At 38.1% G+C, this 21,728-nt stretch overlaps 1 protein-coding gene across 13 annotated transcripts in view; it reads right to left on the bottom strand.

Annotated features, from left to right (window-relative positions):
* The window catches only part of ERC1 (ELKS/RAB6-interacting/CAST family member 1), a 540,801-nt gene that overhangs the window by 330,486 nt on the left and 188,587 nt on the right, over nt 1-21,728 (bottom strand). For all 13 annotated transcript variants that reach the window (XR_001830105.2, XR_001830104.2, XR_005202930.1 and 10 more), the window contains 2 exons: nt 2,437-2,574; nt 401-541 (listed from right to left, as the gene is read on the bottom strand). Coding sequence is in view for 9 of the 13 variants with exons in the window: in XM_017545489.2 (XP_017400978.1) it covers nt 401-541; nt 2,437-2,574 (279 nt within the window). In the remaining 4 variants the exon portion in view is untranslated. The remainder of the gene's footprint in view (nt 1-400; nt 542-2,436; nt 2,575-21,728) is intronic.

The raw sequence follows: 21,728 nt of genomic DNA, 5'->3' as shown, positions 1-21,728 counted from the left end.
GAGTCTTGCTCTGTCACCTAGCCTGGGGTGCAGTGGCGTGATCTCAGCTCACTGCAGTCTTCACCTCCCGGGTTCAAGTGATTCTCCTGTCTCAGCTTCCCAAGTAGCTGGGACTACGGGCGCCCGCCAACATGCCCAGCTAAATTTTGTATTTTTAGTAGAGACGGGGTTTTACTGTGTTAGCCAGGATGGTCTTGATTTCCTGACCTTGTGATCTGCCTGCCTCGGTCTCCCAAAGTGCTAGGATTACAGTCATGGAAACATGGCACCAGGCCTGGCTTGCCTACTAAAAGAATATTAAGAAAATTTTCCATCAAATACTTTTTTACATGCATTATATAAACACCAACAGACACAATGCAATGATTCAGCAAACTAATTATATTTTGGTGAGCTTAACCTCTTTCTCTGAAAGGTCGCCTTGCAATAGGCTGACTTTTTCCTTCAAGTCTTTCAGATCTTTTTTGTAGTTATCAATTTCCTCTTGTTTCTCCCGCTCATCTCTGTCCCTCTGCTCCTTTAAGCGTTCGATTGTCCGCTCCTGATGAGAGAATATATCAACATGTGAGGAAATTCCTTTTTGTACTTATATGATTTTAATTTTGCTTTTAGCTGATAAAATTTCAAACTTCTATATTCAAAAGACAATGGTATGTTTCTAAAGAATCCACTTTTTAAAGAATCCTTCTTATTCATCTTGCCATAACAAGGATGTAGCTTTATTCAACTGAATCCCAAGGTTTTTTTTTTTCTTCTGATCTCAACTAGTATTTGATATTGCTAAAGTATTCTTTGGGAATATTTCCATTTATTTAATTTCCAAGTAACTAAAAGCTTATATATATATATGCCCTAAGGACAATAACTAACATAATAATTAACTATTTCTTCTCTATATATTATTCACATGTTGCCTACAGGCAATGGAAACAACTCACAACTCACACACCAAAAAAGGGAGCAATGGGAAAGATTTTGATATTTTGAGCTTAAAATATAAAGAAGGGTAAAGAAAAAAGAAATCATTAAAACTTTCTGTCAGCAGATACTCATGAAGTTTGAAAATTAGAGCAATTTGGCCAGGCACAGTGGCTCACACCTGTAATCCCAACACTTTGGGAAGCCAAGGCGGGTTGATCACTTGAGGTTAGGAGTTCAACACCAGTCTGGCCAACGTGGCGAAACCCAGTCTCTACAAAATATTAGTTGGTTGTGGTGGCTCATGCTTGTAATCCCAGCTACTCGGGAGGCTAAGGCAGGAGAATCACTTGAACCCAGGAGGTGGAATTTACAGTGCGACAAGATCACACCAATGCACGCCAACCTGGACAACAAAGTGAGACTCTGTCTCAAAAAAAAAAAAAAAAAAAGAGCAATGTAAGTGTATTTTTGGGTACCATTTCTAAATATATTCAGGAATAACGCCTCAATTCCGGCAGGCAGCCTGAAGCATTCTGAATCCAAAAGACTTAAAGAACAGTGACCCACTCATCCTGTTAAAAAAAAAAAAAATCCAATTACAATGACCCACAAGATGCCCTAAACCTCCTTCCAAGACATTAACAATGGTCAGAGGTTTGGGCTACTTCCTTAGTCAACCATTCCTAAAAAACTAAGTTTGTTGGCTGGGTGCGGTGGCTTACGCCTGTAATCCCAGCGCTTTGGGAGGCTGAGGCAGGCAAATCACAAGGTCAGGCGTTCCAGACCAGCCTGGCCAATTTTAACAGAGACTAAAGCTTTTTAGTCTCTACTAAGAAATATAAAAATCAGCCAGGCGTGGTGGCAGGTGCCTGAAGTCCCAGCTACTCAGGAGGCTGAGGCAGGAGAATCGCTTGAACCCGGGAGGCAGAGGATGCAGTGAGCCTAGATAACACCACTACTGCACTCCAGCCTGGGCAATAAAGTGAAACTCTGTCTCGAAAATAAATAAATAAATAAACAAAGAAACTAAGTTTGTTTATAAAGGCAAAAGAATGTAGAAAGGCCAAGACTAGAAAATTAGAAAGCACATTATATTAATAACTAAAATCCAGTAATATACTAGGTACCAAAATGGGATAGTAAAAGAGGACTAATTATGTATCGTCTCCTGATGATCATGTCTGCTATTCCCACATCCTCAAATTCTAGTTGGCCATATAAATTTAATTTTTTTTTTCTTTTTCTTCAGAAGATAGGAAATGGAGAAAATCTGGCTGATTCTTTAGAAAATGTGGCCACTGCTCTGTAGTGTACAGTCCATCTTGCCTGGCAACAGATGCTTAAACTGGCCACAACTCAATGGAGTTTCTTTTCCCTTCACACTACATATGTCAGCAACAGCACAAAGTAGCTCTTTTCCCTTTTGCCCACAGGGATGTCTTCTGTATTCTATATCCAGTTTTAGATTAATGAGAAAGCAGAAAACGTGTGTGGAGAGTCGGGCCAGTCACTTACTTTCTCTGCAAGGGCCTCCTCCAAAGTTGTCAAGGCAGTGTCAGTATTGGTGGTGTCAGCCTGCAAGGATTTGACCCGTTCTTTCAAGCTGCTCATCTGCTTTTCCTTATCTCTAAGCTGCTCTTGAAGATTTTCAATCTAAATATACATAAATATTTAAGGGAAAAAAGAGAACATTTTTTAAAAACAATAGCACAATCAAAATTATTTTAATTTGAAAACAGCTCAGGGCTGTCTATGTGCCTTCTATAGAAATTATTTAATCCTAAATTTCAGAATTACATGCAAAACCTTAAACCCAGGAATTTGTAGGCAAAACAAACAAAAAAAGGTACACAAGTATATGGACACATATACACAAATCTCTAATAAAATAAGAAAAGTAACTAGTAGAAAAGATCCAATGTAGAGATGGCCATGTAGAGAGGAAAGCCATGAGGACTAGGATTACTTCTAAAATGACATTGTAAATGCAAGGGGAATTCCTTCACAAAGAATAAAGGGAAGACAGAGAACAGATAAGCCAAACAGTGAGAAAGATGAATCTGCTGTGTAAAGAAAAGGCTGTTCTTAAATGCTAGTGTTATGTTAGATTTATATCATCTTTTATCTAAGCAGCAAACATTTTTGTAGTCATTCGTTCATACACACTTACATGTATCAATTTACTCAAAAAAATGTGTTGAATTCTGTATTACATGCCAGACACTACCGATATGAAGAAAAATGAATATGCTCATTTTTATTATGAGATGGTAAGAAAATGCATCGTTATACAGCTAAAGCCAAGCTATAGAAGACCTTGTGTGCCAACCTAAGGAGCACAGTTTTTATTCAGAGAAATGAAAACCATTAGAGATTTTTAAGCACAGAAATGGTCTGACCAGTTCTGTACTTTACATAAATAACAGTGTCAGTGTTGACAGTGTCAGCATGCAAGGATTTGACCCATTCTTTCAATGAAAATTTAACAGGACTTGCATATAGACATGGAAAACCATTTGGGGTTGTATCAATTCAGGTAAGATTATGGGGACTAAACACACTATGAGATAACACTGTGGAAATAGCATGTTATCACTCAAGTACAACAAGCAGCATGTTATCACTCAAGTACAAGGAGACTGAAGTACAATAAAAAATTATTCAAGTAAAAACTATGAGGAAATTCTAAGGAGATATCCTTAATAAGCTAAAGGAAAATTATAAATAAACCAGCTACTCACAAAGTTCATTCATTCAATATATACATACAAGTTTAACTTCCCGCTATAGATCAGGTACTTTTCCAGTTGTTGAGGAAACAGAGTAATAAAAACAGACCAAATCCCTGCCTTCATGGAGCTTACATTCTAGTAAGGTAGACAAATGAATGAAAGAAGGAAGGAATAAGTGATTGAACAAATGAATGAATCAATACAGCATAAGGCAGAGATAAGTTCTATCAAGAAAAATGAAGCAGGAGAATATAATCACAGTCTCCTCTTGAGCTGATACTGAAACTACCTGATTTTTTTTTACATGGTTTTCAAAATGCAAGACAAACATTATCTCCTCTGGGAATAGTTTGTCGCCCTCATCCCAATGAGAAAAACTTGATCATTGTCTGTATACCATTAATGATACATATACATGTATATATTTTATATAAATATACACTCCTCTATTCTTCCATATATCTATGTATTGATCACACATCTCCATTCTTCCAGCTATCATTATAGCACTGATTAGTGTATGTAACCATATGTTATTCTTTGTTTTATACATGTCTCCACAAGTAGACACAGATCCTGCCCCTCCATCTGTTTTGTACCTTCCTAAATGGTACGTCTCAGATCGTAAACATTAATCAATAAATGAATAAAATATAAGTTTGGACTTTCATAAACTGCATTTAGGGATTCACAAAAACTCCTACCAAGAAGGGAATTACAAAACAATCCTGGATCAAATTGTCAGGTAGTTTCTTACATTAGTAAATTTAATACAAGCTCTTTAAGGTACCTCTCTAGAGTCAAGAAGAACTTGACAGGCAGAACAAAAAAACTAAGAAAAAGATTTGATAAGTTTAGAATAGGGTACATGAATATGCTGAAGCTTAAATTTTCACTTAACAAAGAGATAATCATACAGCTGAACCATGAATTGCCTGAAATGGGCTCCAATCTATTTAGTGCCAGTAAGAGTCCAAAGCCCACTGTAAGAACTGAGTTCATCACAGATGGAAAGTATTAGTCTCCCCTTGATTTTATTAGATACTGCTACTAAAATCTCATATAAATCAATATTTAGGTAAACTCATAACCATTAAAGAGAATTTTGCCACTCAAAAATTCATATACTCCAAAAATCTGTATACTTCATATACGGGTATACCTCAATTTCTTATGGATTGCTTTATTGCTCTTCACAGATACTGGTTTTTTACTAACTGAAGGTTTGTGGAAACCCTGAATCAAGTAAGTCTATCAGCACTACTTTTCAAGAGTAGGCTACCTTGGTGTCTCTGGCACATTTTCGTAATGCTTGCAATATTTATTTTTCATTATTATTATATCTATAATGGTGATCTATGATCAGCGATCTTTGATGTTACTGTTATAATTTATTTGGGGTGCCATGAACTCTACCCGTATAAGATGGTAAATTTAAGAAATTTTTCAGATGATCCAACATGGCCGAATAGGAACAGCTCTGGAGTGCAGTTCCCAGCAAGAACAATGCAAAGGGTGAGTGATCACAGCATTTCCAAACAAGTTTTCACTGCCCACAGACTAGGAGATTCCCTGGCTGAAAAGTGCCATGAGTTTCCAGCACAGCTGCTTCAGCCAGAGCCATGGGTTGGCACACAGAAACTCACATAAATATGGGTAGCCATTTCAACTGGCACCTGGAATGCCTGGGAGACAGAGCCACCCATTCAACTGAAAGAGAGGGGGCTGACACAGGGAGCCAGGTGATCTGGCTCAGCGGGTACCACCCCCACAAAACAAGCAATCTGAAATGCTCTGGATTGAGAGTTTCACAGCAAGCGCAGCTGGACCCAGGACAGTCCAGCTCAGTGGAGGGAAGGGTATCCGCCACTACCAAGGCAGTTGGCCAATACTGAGGCAGTTCTAACTGTACCTCTAAAAACGACACCTCAAGGAAGTTCACACAGGAGCTGGGCAGAGCCCGCAGCAGCTCAGCAACACCTCTGCTGGCAGACTGTGAATAGACTATCTCCGTGGAGGGCAGGGCATCTATGAAAAAAAGGCAGCAGCACTCAGGAACTTATAAATAAAGCCCAACCTTCCTAGGACAGAGCACTGGAAAAGAGGCAGTCATGAGTTCCACTGCAGCAGACTTAAACGTACCTGTCCAGCAGCTCTGCAGGGAACAATGCAACTCCCAGCACAGCACTTGAGCTCCTATAAAGGACAGACTATCTCCCTGAGCAGTTCCCCAACCCCCGTATACCCAAAGAGACACTTCATAAAGGAGAGCTCAAGCTGACATCTGTTGGATACCCTTCTGGGACAAAGATAACAGAAGAAGAAACCAGGAGCAACCCTTACTTTTCTACAGCCCCTGCAAGTGATCCCCAGGCAAGCAGGGTCTGGAATGGACCTCCAGCAGTAATGCAGCAGAGGGGCCGGACCATTAGAAGGAAAACTAAGAGACAGAAAGAAATAGCTTCACCATCAACAGAAAGGATGTCCACTCAGAGACCCCAACCGAAAGACACCAACTACAAAGACCACAGGTAGATAAAGCCACAAAGATGGGAAGAAACCAGTGCAAAAAGGATGAAAACACCAAAAACTAAAACGCCTCTCCACCTCCAAGGGACCACAACTCCTCACCATCTAGTGAACAAAGCTGGATGGAGAATGAATCTGAAGAATTGACAGAAGCCAGCTTCAGAAAGTGGGTAATAACAAACTTCTCAGAGCCAAAATAAAATGTGCTAACCCAATGCAAAGAAACTAAGAATCTTGAAAAAAGGTTAAAAGAAATGCTAACTAGAATAAACAGCTTAGAGAAGAATATAAACAGCTTGATGGAGCTGAAAAACACACCATGAGAACTTTGTGAAGCATATACAAGTTTCATAGCCGAATTGACCAAGCAGAAGAAAGGATATCAGAGACTGAATATCAGCTCAATGACATAAAATGAGAAAGCAAGGTTAGAGAAAAAAAGAATAAAAAGAAATGAACAAAGCCTCTAAGAAATATGGGATTATGTGAAAAGACCTAATCTACGTTTGATAGGTGTACCTGAATGTGATAGAGAGAATGAATCCAAGCTGGAAAACGCACTTCAGGATATAATCCAGGAGAACTTCCCCAACCTACCAAGGAAGGCCAACATTCAAGTCCAGGAAATACAGAGAACACCACAAAGATGTTCCTCAAGAAGAGCAACCCCAAGACACATAATCGTCAGATTCACCAGGGTTAAAATGAAGGAAAAAATTCTAAAGGCAGCCAGAGAGAAAGGTCAGGTTACCCAAAAAGGGAAGCCCATCAGACTCACAGTGGATCTCTTGGCAGAAACATTACAAGCCAGAACAGAGTGGGGGCCAATATTCAACATCCTTAAAGAAAAGAACTTTCAACCTAGAATTTGATATCCAGCCAAACTAAGCTTCATAAGCAAAGGAGAAATAAAATTCTTTATGAACAAGCAATTGCAGAGAGATTTTGTCACCACCAGGCCTGTCTTACAAGAGCTCCCAAAAGAAGCACTAAACATAGAAAGGAACAACCAGTACCAGCCACTCCAAAAATGTACCAAATGGTAAAGACCAACAACACATTGAAGAAAACGTCTCAACTAATGGAAAAACATACCGCTGGCATCAAAATGGCAGGTTCCAATTCACACATAATAATATTAACCTTAAATGTAAATGGGCCAAATGCCCGAATCAAAAGATATAGACTGGCAAACTGGATAAAAAGTCAAAACTCATCAGTGTGATGTACTCAGTAAACCTATATAACACATGCAAGGACACACATAGGCTCAAAGTAAAGGGATGGAAGAAGATTTATCAAGCAAATGGAAAGCAAAAAAAAAAAAGCAGGAGTTACAATCCTAGTCTCTGATAAAACAGACTTTAAACCAACAAAGATAAACAGACAGACTGCTAGCCAGATTAATAAAAGAGAGAATAATCAAATAGATGCAATAAAAATGATAAAGGGGACATCACCACAGACTCCACAGAAATACAAACCACCATCAGAGATTATTACTACAAACAACTCTATGCACATAAACCAGTAAACCTGGAAGAAATTGATAAATTCCTGGACACTTGCACCCTCCCAAGCCTAAACCAGAAAGAAGTTGAAACCTTAAACAGACCAATAACAAGGGCTGAAGTTGAGGCAGCAATTAATAGCCTACCAACCAAAAGAAGCCCAGGTCCAGATAGGTTCACAGCCAAATTCTACCAGATGTACAAAGAGGAGCCAGTACCATTCCTTCTGAAACTATTCCAAACAATCCATAAAGAGGGAATCTTTCCGAAATCATTTTATGAGACCAACATCATCCTGACACAAAAAACCAGCAGAGACTCAACAAGAAAAGAAAACTTCAGGCCAATACCATGATGAACATAGATGCAAAAATCTTCAATAAAATACTGGCAAACCAATTGCAACAGCACAACAAAAAGCTTATCTATTACCATCAAGTAGGCTTCATCTGGGATGCAAGGCTGGTTCAACATACACAATTCTATAAATGTAATCCACCACATAAACAGAACCAAAGACAAAAACCACATGATTATCTCAATAGATGCAGAGAAGACCTTCGACAAAATTCGACAGCCCTTTATGCTAAAAACTCTCAATAAACTAGGTATCAACAGAACGTATCTCAAAATAATAAAAGCTATTTACAACAAACCCACAGCCAATATCATACTGAATGGGCAAAAGCTGGAAGCATTCCCTTTGGAATCTGGCACTAAACAAGGATGCCCTCTCTCACCACTCTTATTCAATATAGTATTGGAAGTTCTAGCCAGGGCAATTAGGCAAAAAAATAAAATAAATAAAAGATATTCAATTAGGAAAGGAGGGAGTCAAACTGTCTCAATTTGCAGACAACATGATTGTATATTCAGAAGACCCCAACATCTCAGCCCACAATCTCCTGAAATTGATGAGCAAGTTTAGCAAAGTCTCAGGATACAAAATCGTTGTGCAGAAATCACAAGCATTCCTATACACCAATAACAGACTTAAAGAGAGCCAAATCAAGAACGACCTGTCATTCACAATTGCTACAAAGAGAATAAAATACCTAGGAATACAACTAACAAAGGACATGAAGGACTTCTTCAGGGAGAACTACAAACCACTGCTCAAGGAAATAAGAGAGAACATCAACAGATGGAAAAACATTTCATGCTCATGGTTAGGAAGAATCAATATTGTGAAAATGGCCATACTGCCCAAAGTAATTTATAGATTCAACACTATCCTCATCAAGCTACCAATGACCTTCTTTACAGAACTGGAAAAAGCCACCTTAAACTTCATATGGAACCAAAAGAGAGCCCACATCACTAAGACAATCCTAAGCAAAAAGAACAAAGCCAGAGGCATCACACTACCTGACTTCAAACCATACTACAAGGCTACAGTAATCAAAACAGCATGGTACTGGTACCAAAACAGAGATATCGACCAATGCAACAGAACAGAGGCCTTGGAGGCAACGCCACACATCTGCAACGATCTGATCTTTGACAAATCTGACAAAAACAAGCAATGTGGAAAAGATTCCCTATTTAACAAATGGGAATCCTTTTATTAAGGATTATAATAAAAATAATCTTTAATAGCCATGTGCAGAAAGCAGAAACTGGACCCCTTCCTGACACCTTACATTAAAATTAACTCCAGATGGATTAAAGACTTAAACATAAGACCTAACATCATAAAAACCCTAGAAGAAAACCTAGGCAAAATCATTCAGGACACAGGCACAGGCAAGGACTTCATGACTAAAAAGCAATGGCAACAAAAGCCAATATAGACAAATGGGATCTAATTAAACTCCAGAGCTTCTGTACAGCAAAAGAAACAATCATTAGAGTGAACTGGCAACCAACAGAACAGGAAAAAATTTTTGCAATCTACCCATCTGACAAAGGGCTAATATCCAGAATCTACAAAGAACTAAAACAGATTTACAAGAAAAAAACAAACACATCCAAACGTGGGCAAAGGATATGAACAGACACTTTTCAAAAGAAGACATATAGGAGGCCAAAAAACATATTAAAAAAATGCTAATCATCATTGGTTATTTATTACAGAAATGCAAATCAAAACCACATTGAGATACCATCTCACATCAGTTAGAATGGCAATCATTAAAAAATCTGAAGACAACAGATGCTGGAGAGGATGTGGAGAAACAGGAACACTTTTACATTGTTGGTGGGAGTGTAAATTAGTTCAACCATTGTGGAAAACAGTGTGGCAATTCCTCAAGGACCTAGAAATAGAATTTCCATTTGACCCAGCAATCCCATTACTGGGTATATACCCAAAGGATTATAAATCGTTCTATTATAAAGGCACATGCACATGTATGTGCAATGCGGCACTGTTTACAACAGCAAAGACCTGGAACCAACCCAAATGCCCATCGATGATAGACTGGAGAAGGAAAATGTGGCACATATACACCATGGAATACTATGAAGCCACAGAAAAGGATGAATCCATGTCCTTTGCATGGACATGGATGAATCTGGAAACCATCATTCTCAGCAAACTGACACAAGAACAGAAAATCAAACACTGCATGTTCTCACTCATAGCCAGGTGTTGAACAATGAGAACACATGGACACAGGGAGGGGAGCATCACACACTGGGGTCTGTTGGTTGCAGGGGGGTGGCCACCAAGTGCTAATGGAGAAGTTGCAGCACATTATCCAGGTCTAGCTAAGATAATCAATGAAGGTGACTATACTAAACAATGGATTTCAATGTATTCAATTGGCACGAAAGTAATTGTAGTTTTTGCCACTGATGGCAAAAATTACTTTTGCATCAACCTAATAGATGAAAACACCTTTTACTGGAAGACGATGCCACCTAGAACTTTTATAGCTAGAAAGAATAAGGCAATGTTTGGCTTCAAAGCTTCAAACATAGCCAAGTATGGTGGCACATGCCTATAATCCCAGCTACTCAGGAGGATGATGCAGGAGAATTGCTTGAACCAGAAAGGCGGAGGTTGCAGTAAGCCAAGTTTATGCCACAGCACTCCAACCTGGGCAATGAAGCGAGACTGTGTCTCAAAAACACAAACAAACAATCAAAACAAAACAACAAAGAAAACAAAGCTTTGAAAAAGAGAATGATTATCTTGCTAGGGGATAATGTAGCTGTTGACTGAAAGTTAAGGCCAATTTTTATTTACCATTCTGAAAATCCTAGGGCCCTTAAGAATTATGGTAAATCTAATCTGCCTGTGCATTATAAACGGAACAATAAAGCTTGGATCACAGCCCATCTGTTTACAACATGGTGTACTTAGTGTATTAAACCCACTGTGGAGAACTACTGCTCAGAAGAAAGATTCCTTTCAAAATATTAATGCTCATTGACAATATATCTGGTCACCTGCTCTGATAGAGAGGTACCAGGAGATTGACGTTTTTTTCATGCCTGCCAACACAACACTCATTCTGCAACTCATTAATCAAGGAGTCATTCTGATTTGTAGTCTTACTATTTAAGAAATATATTGCAGCAAACCACAGTGTCATGTGTGTACCTATGCAACAATGTTGCATGTTCTTCACATGTACCCAAAACTTAAAACACAATAAAATATATAGTTAAAAAAAAAAGAAAGAAATATATTTTGTAAGGCTATAGCTGCCATGGTTGGTGATTCCTCAGATGGATCTGGGCAAAGTAAAGTGAAAATTGTTTGGAAAGGATTCACTATTCCTGGTGCCATTAAGAACATTTGTGATTCACAAGAGGAGGTCAAAATAGCAACATTAACAGGAGTTTGGAAGAAGTTGATTCCAATCCCCATAGATAACTTTGACAGGCTCTTCAATAGTCACTAAAGATGTGAAAATACCAAGAGAATCAGAATTAGAACTGGAGCCTGAAACTGTAACTGAACTGCTGCAATCTCATGATAAAATTTGAACAGATGGGCCAGGCATGGTGGCTTATGCCTATAATCCTAGCACTTTGGGAGGCCAAGGCAGGCAGATCACTTGAGGTCAGGTGTTCGAAACCAGCTTGGCTAACATGGTGAAACCCCGTCTCTTCAAAAATTACAAAAAGTTAGCTGGGTGTGGTGGTGGGCATCTGTAATCCCAACAACTCAGGAGACTGAGGCAAGAGATCACTTGAACCTGGGAGGCAGAGGTTGCAGTGAGCCAAGATTGTGTCACTGCACTCCAGCCTGGGCAACAATAGCAAAACTTCATCTCAAAAAGAAAAAAATTAAACAGGTATATAGCTGCTTCTGAATGAGTAAAAAGGGTGGTTTTTTTGAGACAGAATCTACTCTCAGTGAAGACTCTGCGAACATTGCTGAAATGACAACAAAATAAGTAGAGTATTACATAAACTTAGAGATAAAGCAATGCCAAAAAGGTTGAGAGGATTGACTCCAGTTTTGAAAGAAATTCTACTGTGGGTAAAATGCTATCAAAAAGCATTGCATGCTTCAGAGAAATCTTTTCTGAAAGGATGCATCAATTGATGCAGCAAACTTCACTGACATCTTACTTTAAGAAATTGCCACAGCTACCCCAACCTTGAGCAACTACCGCCTGATCAGTCAGTAGCCACCAACACAGAGGCAAGACCCTCCACCAGCAAGAATATTACGACCTGCTGAAAGCTCGGAAAATTATTAGCAAATTTTGCAATAAGATATTTTTAAATTAAGGTAGGTACACTTTTAGATATAATGCTATTGCACACTTAATAAACTACAATATAGTATAAATATAACTTTTATATGCTCTGGGAAGCCAAAAAGTTTGTGTGGCTTGTTTTATGGCGGTGGTCTGGAAATGAATCTGCAATATCTACAAGGTATACTTGTAAACACTGAACACAATGCCTTCGTGTTTACATGTTTAACCAGCTGCACAGGTCATACCAGTTGCTAACATATAGATCTTATACAAAGAAAAGCTATGGCCATGCGGTTTATTAGACTTTCTTGTCATAAAAGGGCAGTACAAGAAACATTATTTAAAATGAAATTTCATAGAACCAACCAAGTTTTACATACAAGAAGACATATTTGTTTTATGAGCCCACCTAATATATAAACAGCCCTTACATACTTAAGGATAATAGCCGCCTTTCTACTCCATCATCTGCATCTAGGGAGAAATTAAGGAATTAAAATGTTAATTTCACTTTTATACCCTATATGTAGTTAAACTATTAAAGGAATCCTTTTATTTTTCTTTAATAGTTTTCTGGTAAACACTTCTGCTCATATTCTTTGCTGGTAAACACTTCTGCTGATATATTCAGGTGCAGAAGCTGCCGAATCAGGTTAAAATCCCATCAGCAAGTTCTTGACAAGCTATTTTCTTTTTCAATTACTCACTCTAGACAGATTGTTGAGTTGAAATGGGGTGAAAATGGATGGCTATTCTTAGACTCTTATTTACTTCTAAAAGAGGAGAAACAAACATTCCACAGTGAAAGGATTTCACAAAAAAAGAACAGGGGACACTAAGATTACCTCCTTTGGGCAAGTTGCCATCAGTGAGGAAGACCCGAAATAGACACAAATGGGTGCAAACTAGCTTTGTTAGCACTGAACAAACCCAAAACATGCAGGGGGTGGGAGGTGGGTGTGCAGGGTGGAATGTGTGTCTATAAAAATCCTTCTCTTTCCATTTATCCAGCATCATGATGGATAACCCCACTGAAGCCTCCTGTGATATATCCTTACTTTCATTATGATCAAGGACCTCTGGGTTTATATGTGTCACTAACCAGCTGAAGTATGAATGCTACCCCATTATTCTTATCATTATTCTCTTTTTTTCCACAAAGCTAATGTTGAGGTTATCAATGATGTTTGTACTCTGATAGTCTCATATCATTTCAGTATGTATTATATAATTTTTATAAATATTCAGCAGAGATCCTATTCTAAACTAAGTTCAATTATCCACAGGATCTGAAATACACAATTTATAAAAAGCTTTGAACAGCCAAGAGAAAAACTGGATCCATTATGCACATACTAGAGTATAAAGATAAAAACAATTGTTCGGAATCACGTTTAGCAGAAAAATGCCCTTTTAAATATCCTCGGAATACCCACTTTTAAAAAACTCTCCATTGTTTAGGACTATAAACCACAGAATCCCTAAAATACAATAACAAGAACAATAATAATAACTGCGGCAGTGGGGAGGCAGATTACAGGAGCAGACAACACTAAAAACATGCCAGGTAATGGTGTAAAGACTTTATATGTAACAATGATTTAAGCATCACTACAAGACTACGAGAAAATCACTAGGCAATCTAGCTCCGGAATCTACTCTTAATTACCACTCTATAAATACTATGTTCTATGATGAAAAACTGAAAAAGTAATCACATAAAGCATCTTTCCATAAATGATTCCTTATTATTATAGTGTTTATTAATATAGTATATCATTACTACAACGATGTATTTAAAATGTACCCCCTACTGAAACAAAGAATAAAATGAACCCTGGAAGAATGAGGTACCAAACCACTGCAAATGGAAAAGTATATCCTTCATGGATGAAACACATATCCAATCACCATACACTAAAGCTGGTGGACAAAGCCAAAGGTAGTTGACATAATGATTTCAGGGCCATGATGTTATTAAAATAATCTGTTTAGCCTAACTTTCAAGGCTAAAGGAAGCTAGTTTATTTACAGAGTGGTGGACCAAGGAGGACGTGACAAAGTTTTTAAAAGGTTTTTCTTCTGTTACATAAATTAGTTTTAAAATTGAAATTAATGAAGTAACAGTTGTAGAAAATGATACATTTTATAATCCCTTTTTTTGTTACTTTTTTGAGACAAAGTTTCACTCTTGTACCCAGGGCTGGAGTGCAATGGCCTGATCTTGGCTCACTGCAACCACCGCCTCCCGGGTTCAAGAGATTCTCTTGCCTCTGCCTCCCAAGTAGCTAGGATTACAGGCGCCTGCCACCAAGCCCAGCTAATTTTTGTATTTTTAGTAGAGACAGGGTTTCACCATGTTGGCCAGGCTAGTCTCAAACTCCTGACCTCAGGCGATCTGCCTACCTTGGCCTCCCAAAGTTCTGGGATTACAGATGTGAGCCACTGTGTCCGGCCAGGCTTTTTTTTGTATAAACTCTCCCTGACATAGAAAGAAATCACTACCTATTAGCATGTATTCAATTTTTTTTTTTTTTTTTTTTTTTTTTTTTGTTTGTTTTTTTTTTTTTTTTTTTTTTTTTTTAGAGATGGAGTCTCGTTCTGTTGCCCAAGCTGGAGTGTAGTGGCGCAATCTTGGCTCACTGCCGCCTCTGCCTCCCAGTTCAAGCGATTCTCCTGCCTCAGCCTCCCAACTAGCTGGGATTACAGGCACCTACCACCACACTTGGCTAATTTTTGTATTTTTAGTAGAGACGGGATTTCACCATGTTTGTCAGCCTCCTCTCAAACTCCTGACCTCATGATCCACCCACTTCGGCCTCCAAAAATGCTGGGATTACAGATGTGAGCCACCACGCCCAGCTGTTCAATTTTGTATTAGCAAAATTTCGTAGAGATCAAAGGAATTGGCATTTATTCTAAACATCTCTGCTCTCAATGATAAATAGAAGGGGGTGATATCAAATAGGTTTATATAGAGAGTTTACTATCTATTTGTTTGCTTTGTTTTTGAGGCAGGGTCTTGCTCTGTCATCCAAGCTAGTATATGACAGTGCAATCGTAGTTCGCTGCATCCTTGAACTCCTGAGCTCAAGTAATCCTCCATCCTCAGTCTCCAGAGTAGCTAAGACCACACGTGCAGGCCACCACACCAGCCAATTTTTTATTTTTGTAGAAATGAGGTGTTGCAACATTGCTCAGGCTGATCTCAAATTCCTGGCCTCAAGTGATCCTCCCACCTCAGCCTCCCAAAGCAATGGGATTATAGATGTGAGTCACTACACCCAGCCAAAGGAAGAAATATTTTTAAATTAACTGTGTAGAGAAAGACAACATTATTCCTTAAAACGGCCTCTGTAATCATGGTATAGTTTTGTTTACTAGGGTGGAAAGAAATAAAAATAAAATAGTTGTTATTTTATAGAGAGGCTTTCTTGTCCTCATACAATTTTTATTTTAACAAGAGAGACAAACTGATGAAATCAAAGGAAGTCTAATGCTGACTGCAATGCTACATAGTGAATTCATCAAATCTGCATACTAATTTCACATTGGCACAGATTTATTGACATCTTTTCTTTTGGCTTTTATCAGCACTGCCCAGTTGTGGGAGCTATCACGTTTCCGTGTGGGTGATTTATTTCTAGTCAAGTGGAACCGATTACTCTGCCTTTGAGGCCCAAATCACTGGATAAATGCAGAAGATGCTTCCTGTAGTACATATTTCTGATGGCAAGACATCTCAAAACACTTCTTGCAATCACCTGGCTCACTTTAAATTTCATTTAAAGGAAAGGAACATTTTTGAGGATGCCTCCACAGTTGTTTTAAGTAGCTATCAGCATCAAATTTATTGTGTGAAGGCAGTTATTAAAAAAGCCTCTGACCTTTACTTTGTTGGTTAATAATACTTTTCACTATTGATGGCAGAAGTACAGTCTGGATTAACTGGTCATAACCAGTTGGCAAAGAGGGATCTAAAATAGTGAATTTTTCCTTTTCAGATTCTAAGTCCCCTGATTTCTAGTCAACAGTTTGTCCACCATCAGAAACTCGGACAAAATGTACTAACAAGGCAAAACTATAATGTTTTGCCCAAATTATTATGTTAACATCTAAATTTTCCTCCTCCATTTGTTTCCAGTGATTAGAAGCTGCAAGACTAACAAAACCGTAGCAAACTCTAAGCTATGTTTGAAATTCAATTTGGTTTTTTTTAAAAAAGTTTTCACATCAGTATTTTTAATTACTGCTTATGGTCTTCAATAAGCCCAGCAAAGACTTCAGACAGCAATTAATATTTCCTTGGCTGGCTTTACCTCTCAGTTGTGCTGTTCTCTCATAGGACAGATTATGGAATGAATTATTGTAATGAATGACTAGTTACGTGGCATTGAGCAATTTGCTTAATCTTTCTCATCACTTTAACTGTAAAACAAAAGACAGTATCTCTTTCAATTCTAAAATATAACTATATTCTTATAAGGAAGATAAGAACATTTAAAAAGTAATAAACTTTACCAGAATACTACTTATCTTTAAAACTGTTCAAATTTAATTATACAGGCATGGTATAGCCCTTAAGAAAATATATTTTCAGAGTCCACTGCTCCAGACAGATTTTATTAATTGCTGGTAAGAAAGAAAGTTCCTTGAAAGATTTGCTCATGGTACAGATCATGAAACTAGGAGCCTTTTACATTAGAACAAGTGGATAAAATGACACAAAAGCTGGTGAGACCAAAGGTCACTGCCAGTCAAGATCTGCCTGGTAGATAATTATGGAAAATAGCTCAAACTCTTCTTTTTCTATCTAGGCATTTGTAAAGCATTGACAGACCTCCCTGTGCTAAAATTGTTCAAAAGACCAAGAGGCCACATAAATCCACAATGGCAATCCTTCTGTGGCAGTAGCAATGATGAGATTTCACTGAGGCCCTGAATTCATATCATGTATGTGAATGGCATCCCTTGAAGTTGTTCAGATACAGTGGCTATCTAGGTAGCATAGTCTCAGATCTAACAGTTCACTACATTTTAGTGACGATAGATCCAATATTTTTTTAAAAACTAAAGCAGGCATAAGGGTCTTAATTTTTTTTAAGTTCATTGTATTATACTAATTTAAAAATTGGGAACAATTAAACACATAACAATAGAAGGCTAGCTAAATTAAATACAGTCTATCCACTGGGTGGAAAGAATATTATAAAACCATTACAACTCATATTCTTGAGAATTAAGAATACAAAAACTTGCTTATTATATGCTATTGACCAAAAAGTATGTGTAATACTATATCAATTTCAAGTGAGGAAAAGTTTATTTTTACATAGATTTTTCCTTTTTATAGCTTTTCCATACTTTTCATATATTTTGAATGCACATCTATAATTTTAATGATAATGACAAAACCAAATATTTTATAAATACAATCCAAGAAATTTAGGAAAAGGAGGTTTTCTTCTCATATTCATCTGTCAACATGGAAAATCTCTAGGGGATTCTTTGGGGCATGTAAGCAACTGTATTATTTAACCCATACCTTTCACAAGTTCATAATGGATAACCAAACAAATCAAGCTTTCAGAGATTTGGGGGAGTTTTCTTCAATGCCAAAGAAAGACTGAGACACACAAATAAATTCAAAGAAACTAAGACTTTCAAAAACTCCTTGAATATAACGTCTGAAGGAAATATGATGGGATGTTTCACTTATTTTTAATTTAAATTCAAGTTCATCTCACTGATTTTTATTTTAGCCAGGTCTAGTTTCATGGGTTGAAAGATGCTAATTTGTACTAATATCCTACCCTATATTCCAACCAAGGCTGGGTTCCCCAAGAAGTAGACCCTGAGTTAGACATTATTATGCAAGAAGTTTATTAGAGGGTGCTCTTTGGGATCGTTATCAGTAGAAATGAAGAGAAAAATCAGGACTGTGCAGAAGGAGAATTTCAGCTGCCATGAAGTCCCAAAGGATTGTGACAACCCCATGAGGAGCTCTGAAGCTGCTGTCCCAAGTAGGGGAAAGGAGTTCAAACACTGGTACCTCAAAGGATCAGTCACTAGACGTCCTAGATGTCCATGGGAGGGGGCATGCCCTCGGACAAGGTGGTATCTTTAGCCAAGACAATCTCTCAGGAAAGTTGAGGGCTTTCTGTCAGTAACACTTCCAGCAATCTGGTGGAATAAGTCTTTCAACACTCAGGAGAGATCCAGGTCACTCATTGGAGCATCCATTATACCCAACAGCTATACTCTTTCTAGTTAAATTATAATTAACATGAAATTGTAGTTACCCTAAATTTGAACCATATACATATTTTATGATTTTGTAAAACCTAGAGACCAGCATATATCACCAGCTTGGTTGTTCCATAAATGGTGTTTTCATTTATTTATTTTTTCTTCACCATGTCATGATGAAAGGTGGGTGTTTTAAATCAGAAGTTCATGAATAAACCTTAAGGTGTTTATTATATCCCAGTTCATGAGTGAACTATGCATACTTTTACATGGAGAAATCCCATAGCTTTCATCAGACTGTAAGAAGCGTAAGAGAAGTTACTAACCATTAATCAGTGGCATTCTTTTCAAGAATCCAGAATGTTGTTTAAAATAACCAGCCACTTCATTTAAAGTTGTTTGCTTGGCTGCTTTATAAAAGTGCCAAATTTGGCCAGTACAGTGGCTCACACCTGTAATCCCAGCACTTCAGGAGGCTAAGGCGAGTAGATTACTTGATCCCAGCTTGAGAACAGCCTAAGCAACATGGTGAAACCCATCTCTATAAAAATAATTAACAATTAGCCAGGCATGGTGGTGTGCAACGGTAGTCTTAGTTACTTGCAGCGCTGAGGTAGGAGGATCACCTGAGCCCAGGACGTTGAAGCTGCAGTGAGTCATGATTGTGCCACTGCACTCCAGCCTGGGTGACAAGAGACCCTGTCTCAAAAAAATAAAAATACCAAATTTGCTGTGTATACAAGCAGAATTTGGCCTGGGTGGGATGCAAGGAGAACAAATTCAAATGTCAGTTCCTTACCTATATGCAATGTATACACAAAGCCCAAAGATCAGCCAGGCACAGTAGTTCACAAGGTCAGGAGATCACAACCATCCTGGCCAACATGGTGAAACCCCACCTCTACTAAAAAATACAAAAATTATCCAGGTGTGGTGGCATGTGCCTGTAGTCCTAGCTACTCAGGAAGCTGAGGCAGGAGAATCGCTTGAACCCAGGAGGCAGAGGTTGCAGTGAGCCGAGATCACACCACTGCACTCCAGCCTGGGTGACAGAGCGAGACTCTGTCTAAAAAAAAAAAAAAAAAGCCCAAAGATCTTACAGAATTTTTCAACCTTTTCTCTGTAAAAGTACATGATTTTTCTAATCTGAAAAACTCCTTGAGGAAAAGAAATTGTTAGGAGAAAAAAATGAGGAAGTCTGGCAATTAAAGGAAGATAACAAAGATCAAAATACATGTCTGATTTTTGAAGCTATTTTCTGGTTAAGACATACATACTGGTGTAGTAGGAAAAAGGAAGAGCATAAAAGGCCGCTTTGTCAGAATCTGATTTAATAACTTCTTCAAGTGGTTGGTTACTTCAGTTTCTCAACTAGAGTTGACAGGTACCTGGGCATCTAATCAAACAGCCATTCCCACAGATAAGAATGCAGTGTAACATAATTCATGTCAAGTTATAAGCATTTTTAAGCAGAAGAAAATACTGACTCTGCTTTAAAACTGTGGAGCAAAGCCGGGCACAGTGGCTCACAACTGTAAACCAAGCACTTTGGGAGACCGAAGTGGTGGATCACCTGAGGTCGGGACTTCAAGACCAGGCTGGCAAACATGGCGAAACCCTGTCTCTACTAAAAATTCAAAAATTAGCCAGGTGTGTTGGCAGGTGCCTGTAATCCCAGGTACTCGGGAGGCTGAGGCAGGAGAATCACTTGAACCTGGGAGGCGGAGGTTGCAGTGAGCTGAGATTGTGCCACTGCACTCCAGCCTAGGCAACAAAGCAAGACTCCATCTCAAAAATAAATAAATTAATTAATTAATTAAAATAAAACTGTGACCAAGCACTTTTCCCAAAATCCTTTGTCTCTTTCTATGTGTGTCTATATATTTATTACTATGACAAGTTCCTGCTACAGGGTCTCCTGAGAAACAACTAAGAACAATCTTTGTTAGAAGAGAAATCTGACCCTTCCTTATTGACTTGTTAATTTTCATTTTTCAAGTTTAAAATGTGTGCTCAGTCTAAACACTCAACTAGAACTTGCAAGACTCCGAGAACATTAATGTGGTGTACTATCAACAGATAAAAAAGGAAGACACAGATAAGCATAAATCCTCAAATTATCACAAAGTTACTTAAAAACCCAAAGAAATAATGTTTAGTAAAAGTCAAAATTATTTCCATGATGTAAAAATATTACAATATAAGCCTTTGAATACATCCATTTATATTACACCTTAGCACCTGAAAAGTAAGCATTTAACCAAAGGTTATATTCTCTCAAATCCACTTCTATTGTCACCATAATAATGCTGGCAGAACAAGTTTCTACATTCATTCAGCTGAAAAACACAAAGATTTAAAAACACATCTATCTTTACCCAGGAATGCAAGGTTAGTTTCAAAATACAAAAATCAATCAATATAATGTACCACATTAACAGAACACAGGAGAAAAGCCACATGATCATCTCAGTAGATACAGAAAAAGAATTTTATAAAATCCAACATCTTTTCATGATAAAAATATGCAACAAGCTAGGAATGGTAGGGAATTCTCAACCTGATAAATACTATCTATGAAAAAACCCACCACAGTCAACATCACACTTCAAGGTGAAGACTGAAAACCTTCTGTATTTGTCCATTTTCATGCTGCTAATAAAGACATATCTGAGACTGGGAAGAAAAAGGTTTAATGGTCTTACAGTTGCATATGCCTGGGGAGGCCTCACAATCATAGTGGAGGGCAAGCAAGTCACATATTACATGGATGGCAGCAGGCAAAGAGAGAGACAGCTCCTGTAGGGGAACTCCTCTGTATAAAACCATCAGATCTCGTGAAACATACTCACTATTGCAAGAACAAACCAAGAAAGACCCTCCCCATGATTCAATTGCCTTCCACTGGGTCCCTCCCACAACACATGGGAATTGTGGTTATTACAATTCAAGATGAGACTTGGGTAGGGACACAGCCAAACCATATCATTCTACCCCAGTCCTTCTCAAATCTCATATCCTCACATTTCAAAATCAATCATGCCTTCCCAACAGTCCCTCAAAGTCTTAACTCATTTCAGCATTAGCTCAAAAATCCACAGTCCAAAGTCTCATCCAGTATA

The sequence above is a fragment of the Cebus imitator genome, unplaced genomic scaffold, assembly GCF_001604975.1.
Source record: "Cebus imitator isolate Cc_AM_T3 unplaced genomic scaffold, Cebus_imitator-1.0 Scaffold179, whole genome shotgun sequence".
NCBI lineage: Eukaryota > Metazoa > Chordata > Mammalia > Primates > Cebidae > Cebus > Cebus imitator.
The sequence above is the reverse complement of the archived record's forward strand: the minus strand, read 5'-3'. Positions and strand labels throughout refer to the sequence as shown.